General features: G+C 42.9%; 1 protein-coding gene across 11 annotated transcripts in view; it reads left to right on the forward strand.

The window, feature by feature from the left end:
- The first annotated feature begins 2,238 nt into the window (after nucleotides 1–2,238).
- Nucleotides 2,239–9,454, forward strand: part of LOC116102886 (ankyrin repeat domain-containing protein 26-like) — an 88,883-nt gene continuing 81,667 nt past the window's right edge. For 10 of the 11 annotated variants that reach the window (XM_031388126.1, XM_031388133.1, XM_031388129.1 and 7 more), the window contains exons 1-3: nucleotides 2,239–2,616; nucleotides 7,192–7,306; nucleotides 7,482–7,655. In XM_031388126.1, the coding sequence (XP_031243986.1) occupies nucleotides 2,372–2,616; nucleotides 7,192–7,306; nucleotides 7,482–7,655 (534 nt within the window). In that variant the 5' untranslated portion in view covers nucleotides 2,239–2,371. Of the gene's footprint in view, nucleotides 2,617–7,191; nucleotides 7,307–7,481; nucleotides 7,656–9,454 lie in introns of those variants that run through there. The other variant, XM_031388136.1, reaches the window with a different exon arrangement.

Below are 9,454 nucleotides of genomic sequence, written 5' to 3' on the forward strand. Positions count from 1 at the left end.
CCTCTTACACTCATCACAGTTGTCCTGTCTCCAGTTCTGCTGTGCATGTATCATTTCACTCGTCCATCTTTCCCAACTCTCCATCACATCGTCAGTCATCATAGCAGCACTGGGAGCTATGGTGTGTCCCGCAGTATACCCTTTTCCCCAAACAGCTTTACTTGAAAATGATCATTGCAGTGAGTCATTAGTCTGGTTCAGACCTCTGTGTTTTTGCTACATCATCAATATGGAACTCCTGCTACTGTCCTGTGTCGTGGAGATCCTGCAGCTTTGATCTGGTCAGCCTACCAGCTCTCTCACACCCACAAACACTGCACCAGCTAGGGGCTGAGCCAGCTTTCCCTCACCTGACACGGGCTGGCCAGCCTTGGCCCCTCAACCCACGGGAGAAACAGAGTCCTGGTACAGGTCGGCAAGACATTGGCAAATTGACGGACAGACACTGACAAGGGAGTGTGGATCTGAGTGTGTATTCTCAAAAATGGCATCAGGCTTTTTGGTCATTACAAAAGAAAAAGAAAAGTCAGGCAGCATACCGTTCAAGGTACATCAAGGTCATCTGAAGGGGCTGCAGGCCACATGAGGTTAGAGGCTCGAACGCCTCACAGCACACACACACACACACACACACACACACACACACACACACACGGCTCACAGTCCAGCCCATCCTTAGTAAACACCCAACTATGCTAATTTTCTAGGCTAGCAGAGATATGCCCCATGGGTCCCATTCTTGCTAACTTTACCTAGAACAAAACAAAAGTCTAATTCCTGGGAGTGACTCAACTGCAATTCTAATGTGGTCTGCCATACCTGACTGAAATGAGGATTCTAGCTGACCTTGCCCTGGGATACTACAGATGCAACTGGAGTAGACAGTGGGCGTGGCAATTAAGCTATTGTGAAGTTGCCTCGAACACAGGACTTTTGGCTATGAGAAACAAAACCATAATCCAAAAGAGAAAGTAATAAATTTAACTTCACTGAAATTAACTATTGTGCTCTGGAGGACAAAAACACTTTAAGATACCAGGTTCAGAGTATTTGAAGGTCACATAGCCAACACTTTTTTTTCCAAAACATACAAAGAATTGTCAAAACACAATTTTTAAAATAAGAACAGGCAGACACTTGGGTAGACAAACTCCTGAAGACAATATACAGAAGCAAAGCAGAACATTCCAGCACTGTGGTCACTGAAATGCACATACAGTCCTCAATGAGGAGCCACTACACAGCTAAAATAAAATCACTGTGCCAAAGTTTGGTGAAGTGATAGAACTGGCCTTGCTGGTTAACATGCAAAAATATACAGCCTCGTTGGAGAACAATTCAATAGATTTTTAAATATGAATATAAAAATGTATTTCATTTCAGTAGCTCCAATCCTAAATTTTAACTGCAGAGGAAAAAAATTGATGTTCACATATGTGCAAATGTTTAAGAAGGTTTTATTGCAAATTGCCCAAACCAGAATAATCTAAATATTTTTCCTTTGCATTCCAAATTAATGAGTCAAGCTGCCAGCCCCATCTCTGTGACAGTATTCCAAGACTTCCGACTACCTGGCAGTGAACCCTGCTCTGTGCTGTGTGGAGGGACAACCTGATGTGAGATGGCTTCCTGCAGCCCTGCCTGCAGTTTCAGCAGCCCAAGTTGTCCCGCTTGTCTGGACAGATTCTGACCAGCGCTCCTGCCCATGTGCTGTTGTGGCCAGCACACTGTCCGACTCATGCCAGGCGGCCACAGATAACCACAGCCTAGATGACAGAAGCGGATGTCTTCATAGACTGTTTTCCAAAAGCCGTGCCTCTTAAGAGACATCTGAACATCTCTGATTTACTGGCATGCAAGCCATGTATTACATGCCCCTGCTAAAGTCAGTGTTTTCAGGGGATGATCATCTGCGGAGGGATCTCCTGAAGGATCCTCTGGGTGATGAGAGCTTGGGGATGATTAAGTCCGGATGTCACTCTATTGGATTTTGACTTTTAGTCTGACTCTCCAGAGATATCATGGAGAGTTGGGTTTGTAATTCAAATTCATTTGTTTAACGAAGTCAAATCATTTGAAAGCAAAGTAAGGTTTTGACAGACCCTGAGCTGCACACAGCTCACTGAGCACCCTTGGCTACTGGGCTACAACAAGTGAGCACCAAAACAGGTGTTGCTAGGCAACCGCTAATCTTTACCCAATCCCAAACCACGAAGCTTTCTCAGTTGGGATTCCGTGGCAGCTGCGCGAGCTCTGACTGTTAGTTTCTTCAGTAGCTATCATGGATCAATCGATCATATTGTTGAGGATCTGGTCGAGGGTGGGACACTAAAGACAGAGTGAATAGGCCTCTGCATCCAACAGCCTGGCCATGTCCAAACTGGCTGGCTTGTCTTCCAAGAAGAGCCGATGGCTCTTGCAATCCTTGCTCGACCAGCAGCGACACTCCCTGGGCACTGGGTTTGAGAGTGCCAACATCCTCCTCTCGCCCAAATACCACCTCAAAGACAAGGATCTGAGAAAGATTCACAAGGCTGCGAGTGTCGGGGATGCAGCCAGAGTTCAGCAGCTCCTGCTTGGGAAATGCTGCGTGAACGACAAAGACAAGAAGAAGAGGTGGCAGGGCCCAGGGAGGGAGGCTATGGAGGAGGTGGGGCTTGTGTGGAAGAAAGCCTCCAGACACAAAGCACTGTTTACGTCTCAAATGGAAAATATATTAACATTTTATAGAGAACATTTTGAAGCCAAGGAAAACACTTAATTCTTATTATTCATACTTATTTATGCCGTGGGTAGCACCCAGGGCCTTGCCGGGCTAGCGAAAACCCTTTACTCCAAGCTCTTGATTTATATCTAGTAAAGTACAGGTTTGGAAAGCTACAATGCTATATGGACATAGGAAAAATAGTGACCTGATATGACTAGGGATTTTTATGCACTCTGCCGTATTTGAAATATCTTTAGGAGATAATGAGCATACAATTTGTTTTCTCATCATCATGTAAAGTGACATGTGTTTAAAAATAACCCAAGGAACAAATTTTAAGTAAACCTCAGTGCATGCATAGGAGAGAGAGAGATGGGCACCTTAGCAAAGGGCGAAGGCTGACATGAAAGATGTACTTGGGTATGAAGTCAGAATGATGTCACTTTGGAAGGTCACACATACACACAACAGACACGCAAACACCCTTGTACCAGCCGAAGCAGTGGCAACTTGTTATAAAAACGTACACACAACTTTTCGTTTCCATTACTTAGCTGTAGTTCCATTTCTCAGAGCAGTCAGCTCTGCTTCTGCTGCTTGCCCATAGCTTGGTTTTATAAACCAGAAGATAAGTCTATACTAATTCTGTATTTTGGCTTTTACAGAATCTTGTTCTCAGAACTAGGATACAGTTTGTTCTGAAAGAAGTCACCCACATACTTATTCTTTCCTGCTGATCTTGACTTCTAGAATGAACACGCATTAGAACTTTAGCTAACACTTATCATTACAACAATCTTTGGGAAGAATGCAAATGTGATCCCTGCTCAGGCAACATTTCTCACTGCTATTAGAGCTTTTGTGTTAGCGTGCTTGAGTTGCTATTTCTACTAACACTTAGTGTCTTTCAAAGCAAGGGGAATATATTTGTGGGACTTATGGAGATTGAATTGCTCTATATCCATGGTTTTTTTTAAGATTTATTTATTTATTTATTTATTTATTTATTTATTTATTTAATGTACACTGTAGCTGTCTTCAGACACACCAGAAGAGGGCATCCGATCCCATTATAGATGTTTGTGAGCTACCATGTGGTTGCTGGGAATTGAACTCAGAATTTCTGGAAGAACAGTCAGTGCTCTTAACCATTGAGCTATCCCTCCAGCCCTGCATGTATCTCTTATATACAGATTTATTGCATATATGCAAGCAGCTCTAGGTTAATAATTCCACTCTAGTTTCATCCTTATGGAAACAAAAGATAACAGCCAAAACTGATTTTTACCACAGCAGAAGTTTCATTACACTTCATAAAAACATCCCTGAAAAATACTGACTTTTATTTATTTACTTATTCCATTTATTTATTCCATTCTTTCATAGATTCATTCACTAAAAGTATCCCAAATGCCTAATAGGCAGTTCATATATTCCATCTCTCAGGACACTTTTCGTCCCGAGAGCCTTCGTGTTTCCCTGCTAAGGCTACAAAGAGGGAGACATAAAACAGAAGTTCCAGGTGATGGTTCTCTTTCCTTCAAATTAAGCCAGACTTTGGTTGCTCTTTTGAAAAATGAGGACAGTATTAAATCTGGTCTAAATCCATGGGATTATCTGACTTTCATACATTCTATTGATCTGAATATTCAGAAGAGGTGCTAGACCTACTCATTTGAACCCTGAGTCTTCTTGGTTTAAAATTTCTTGAAAATCAAAGGAAAAAAATTTTGTTATTATTCAGAACTCTTTACCCATGTTATTTTTAAGAATTAAAAGGTAAGCCAGGCAGTGGTGGCACACGCCTTTAATTCCAGCACTTGGGAGGCAGAGGCAGGCAGATTTCTGAGTTCAAGGCCAGCCTGGTCTACAGAATGAGTTCAAAGACAGCCAGAGCTACACAGAGAAACCAAAAGGAAAAAAAGAAAGAAAGAAAGAATTAAAATGTATTTAACTGCCAACCAGTTGGCTAGATTTTCCATGGACCTATAAAAGATACCATATTTCCCTTAGTGCAGGACAAAATGGGTTCTATAATGACATTTATTTGTATATTAAGAGCTCCCAGAGACTAAACCACAAACCAAATAGTATACGTGGGCTGGCCCATAGCTCCCTATATATGTAGCAGAGGACTGCTATACCTGGCAATAGTGCAAGGGGAGGCTTGATATCCCAAGGGCAGGATAGGTGGGTGGATGGATGAGCATCCTCTTAGAAGCCAAGAGAAGAGGAGGTTCGTGGAGGGGAGATAGAGAAGGGGAATAACATTTTAAATGTAAACAAATAAAACGATTAATAAATAAAAAAGAAAGAAAGAAAATGTCAGATGCTACCAAACAATAGCTGCAATGTGTCATGAGTTACAACTTGGCCTCCAATGTCAGGAGTGCTCAGTGTGGGAAAAGAGCATCTTAGACGCAGCACGACTGTCCTTAAAACACAGAGAATGTGTGTGATTCTGCTAATCACTGGAAACACGGCCCTCAGTGGCCACAGACCTGATGATTACAATATCTGACAACCATCGAGCTGTCGTTTGTGCTAGAAACTTTTAAAACCACTAAATATGGATTCTCATCATTCCACGGTCTTAGGGTACAGTTACTATTTTCAATGTCCACTTTACTGATGGGGAAAAATTAGGCCTAGAAAGGTTACGACATAGCTAGTGAGTGACACAGCTTAAAGCAGGATTAAAAAACCCAAATGGGGTTAATTCCAAAGGACACCATCTTCCATTCTAAGTATCCACTCTGAGCAGGAGTAGAGCTCAATGGGAAAGTGCCTGCCTAAAACACATGTCCCAGCCAGCTTCCTCTTGCTGTGATTAACACCATGACCAAAAGGAAGTAGGAGAGAAAAGGTTTATTCCATCCTAAAACTCCCAGGTCACAGGCCATCTTGGAGAGAAGTCAGGGAAGGAACTCAAGGTTGGAGGAGTCTGGAGGCTGGTGGGAGCCTGGAGGCAGGAACTGAAGCAGGGGAGTAGCAGTGTTTACTCCTTGCTCCTCGTGGCTTCTTCAGCCTGCGGGGTTCTTACAACACTCAGGACTGCCTGCTCAGGGGATGACACGACCCACGGTAGGCAGGGCCCTCCAACATCTGTCGTTAATCAAGAAAGTACCCCTACAGGCTTGCCTACAGGCCAATCTAATGGGGATATTTTCTGCATTGAGATTCCTTTTTCCAGATAATTCTAGCTTGTGGCAAATTAACAGAAAAAACTAACCTGCACAATACTTTTTTTATTAGATATTTTCTTTATTTACATGTCATATGATTTCTCCTTTCCTACTTTCCCCTCCAAAAAAAAAAAAAAAAACCAAAAAAACAACAAGAACAAACCCCTGTTCCCTCCTCCCTCTCCCTGCTTGCCACCCTACCCTCTCGTTTACTAGCCCTGGCATTCCCCTACACTGGGGCATAGAACCTTCACAGGGCCAAGGGCCTCTCCTCCCATTGATGACCAACTTGGCCATCCTCTAATATACACATGCTGCCAGAGCCATCAGTCCCACCATGTGTACTGCTTGGTTGGTGGTTGAGTCCCTGGGAGCTCTGAGGGTACTAGTTAGTTCATATTGTTGTTTGTCCTAAGGGGCTGCAAACCCTTCAGCCTTTCTCTAGCTCCTTCACTGGGGACCCTGTACTCAGTTCAATAGATGGCTGTGAGCCTCTACTTCTGTATTACTCAGGTACTGTCAGAGTCTCTCAGGAGACAGCTATATCAGGCTGGAATGCCCTTCCTTCAGTCTCTGCTCCATAGTTAGTCTCTGCAATTTCTTCCATGGGTATTTTGTTCCCCCTTTTAAGAAGGAATGAAGTGTCTTCATTTTGGTCTTCCTCCTTCTTGAGTTTCTTGTGGTTTGTGGATGGTACTTCGAGTATTCAGAACTTCTGGGCTAATAACCACTTATCAGAGAGTACATACCATGTGTGTTCTTTTGTGATTGGGTTACCTCACTCAGGATGATATTCTCCAGATCCATCCATTCCCCTAAGAATTTCATAAATTCATTGTTTTTAATAGCTGAGTAATACTCCATTGTGTAGATGTACCACAATTTCTGTATCCATTCCTCTGTTGAGGGACATCTGGGTTGTTTTGCACAATACTTAAGTATACACACACCTTTTAACCAAATACAGTTACTTTTGTTGGTATAAAGATCAATAAGGATCACTACTATAACTTCTTTAGAAGATTAAATATTTAAGCTTTTTTCCTTAAGATGAGGTCTCACATAGCCCAGGCTGGGCCAGACTTGCTGTATACTCAAAGATGACCAAACTTCTGACCCTCTGTATTTCTTCAGGGTTTAGTACCACAGGTTAGGATGCCAGGAAAACACTACGTAAATATTTGACCTGAAAACAGAGGAACTGCATGCCACATAAAGTTTAAAATCACCTGAGCAATTGTATTTTTCAGGTCACACTGTATAATTTCTTAAAAAAAGCCATCCCTCCCATTTTCACAGGACTGCCCTCCACATCGCCTGTGCTTACGGCTACCCAAAGGTGGTGATGGCCCTGATAGAAGGAAGGTGTGAGATCAATGCCACAGACAGTGAGGAGTGTACAAGTCTGGTGAAGGTACGCAACAGCTAAGGATTTCAGCATGGGCTGCCTTCGATACATGATACTTTCCAACATACTAGGAATGGAAATGAATCTGTATCACTTTGAAATAAATAGAGGGTGAGACCTGTGGGATGTTTACCCTGAATTCTTTGAATTTATGATTTGTTTCTTGTTGCAATTCCAACAGGCTGTGCAGTGTCAGGAAGAGGAATGTGCTACCATTCTCCTGGAGAATGGTGCTGACCCAAACATTGTGGATGCCCAGGGCAACAGTGCTCTCCACTATGCTGTCTATTATAAGAATACATCACTGGCTGCAAAACTGCTTGACTGTGAAGTGAATATTGAAGTGACAAATAAGGTAGAGACCATGCATCAAAAGGGTATTAACCAACCAATCATGGTTGCAAAGTGTGTGAAGAACTCTGGTTTACAGAGGAACACACACAAGCACCGTCTTCTATACTCAGAAGCTCTCATACACCTGGGATGATCCCGGCCCCCACCTCACCCCACTCCCCGGACAAGCTCTCACATTAAAGCTTGACTAGCCCCAAACTCAATGTGTAAACCAGGCTGGCCTTAAACTAAGGCAGAAAGACAGAAAGAGAGAGAGGGGAAGAGGGAGAGGGAACAAGAGGAAAGGACAGGTGGAGGGACAGGGAGACAGAGGGAGAGGAAGACACAGAAAGAGAGAGAGAGAGAGAAAGAGAGAGAGAGAGAGAGAGGGGGAAAGAGATCCACTGTCTTACCTCCTGAGTTCTAGTTCTAGACATGTACCACCACACCTAGTCTCCATCATTTCTGTCTAAGTATTGATACTTTGAAAGAAGCATCAGAAGGCACAGTCTCCTTTTATGCATCCATGGTATGTATTTGTGAGAGCACTGAATGTGTTAAAGGTAGACCTAACTTTTCTTACCCTGTAGACCAACACAGGAAAGCATCGTTTGCCTTGTAAATAGGCTTTATCTTAAAATGCAAAGCTAAGGCATTTGACAAGAAGAAACCTTATAGTTTGTGACCACTTATAGTAAGAGATTTCTCTCTCACTTCTAAGACTGGAAAGGGCACGTTGAACTGTGAGCAGATCAAGCATATGTTTAGCAGGCCAGTTTAGAAACTAAGCAAAAAATCAACATGGTTTTATTTTCATTCTTCTTTCTTTTTATGTTTGAATTTTCCTCAACTGGGTCAAGGTGGTGTTCAATGTGAATGCCTCAGTTTGGGGAAGAATTCATGAAGTCCTGACTAGGTGTGGAGATCACCAGAATGACACTGAGGAACCCAGGCTGACGACTTAGTGAGGATTAACTGGGAAGCCAGAGAGAAAAACCGAGTATTTCCCTGACCTGTTAGGCTTCCCTGACAGGAAGAGCCACTGGGATAAGACTGTAAATTCTCAAATCTACACATCTTGCCAGAATTTATAAAACAAAGCCAAGGTGCACTTTGAATTGACCAGTCTCTGTCTGACCCCTACAGAGGGAAGCAGAATGTAGTTTCCAGTTAGTGAATTTTTTTCTGTTTCTTTGTTTTGTTTTGGTTTGTGTTTTGTTTTTCTCCTTTGAGGAAAAAACCCCAAACCAGGAAGGGAAAGGCCATGTTTGACTGTTTTGTGTCTAAGCAGAGGACATGGCTTCTTGTATGAAAGGCACACATGTGCTCCAGGTTGCAAATGACCCAACTCAATCTCCATCTATGTCACTTACTCTACCTCTCCAGCATTTCACTTTACAAAGCTTGCTTTATACAGTGTTTTGATAAATATTCCAGGATTTTCTAAATAATCAAGTTACAAGAACATCATCAGTATTTTATATTAGTCTCTTAGAAGTAGGATTGAGTTTTAGAATTTAGACACTGAATAATGGCATATACAAAACATTGGGTAGATATGGTCTCAGATTTGTCGTTATAAGAATAAAATTCGGGGAGAGGCCGCGGCGACCGCATCAGAGCTGACGTGGGCGCGACGTGGGGGCCGCATCCGCCGGGTTGCCTGGGCGGCGGCCGTCGGGCTCTGCGTCCCCACCTCCTCCCGTCCCGTCGGTAATCAGTGACGAGTCCGCTACGTAAACCCTTCGCGGCGGGATAAATAAAGAAGAAAACAGGGAAGGAACAAAGCATTGATTATACATGTAATAATAATGAGCAAAT

Source organism: Mastomys coucha, unplaced genomic scaffold, assembly GCF_008632895.1.
Source record: "Mastomys coucha isolate ucsf_1 unplaced genomic scaffold, UCSF_Mcou_1 pScaffold21, whole genome shotgun sequence".
Classification (NCBI taxonomy): domain Eukaryota; kingdom Metazoa; phylum Chordata; class Mammalia; order Rodentia; family Muridae; genus Mastomys; species Mastomys coucha.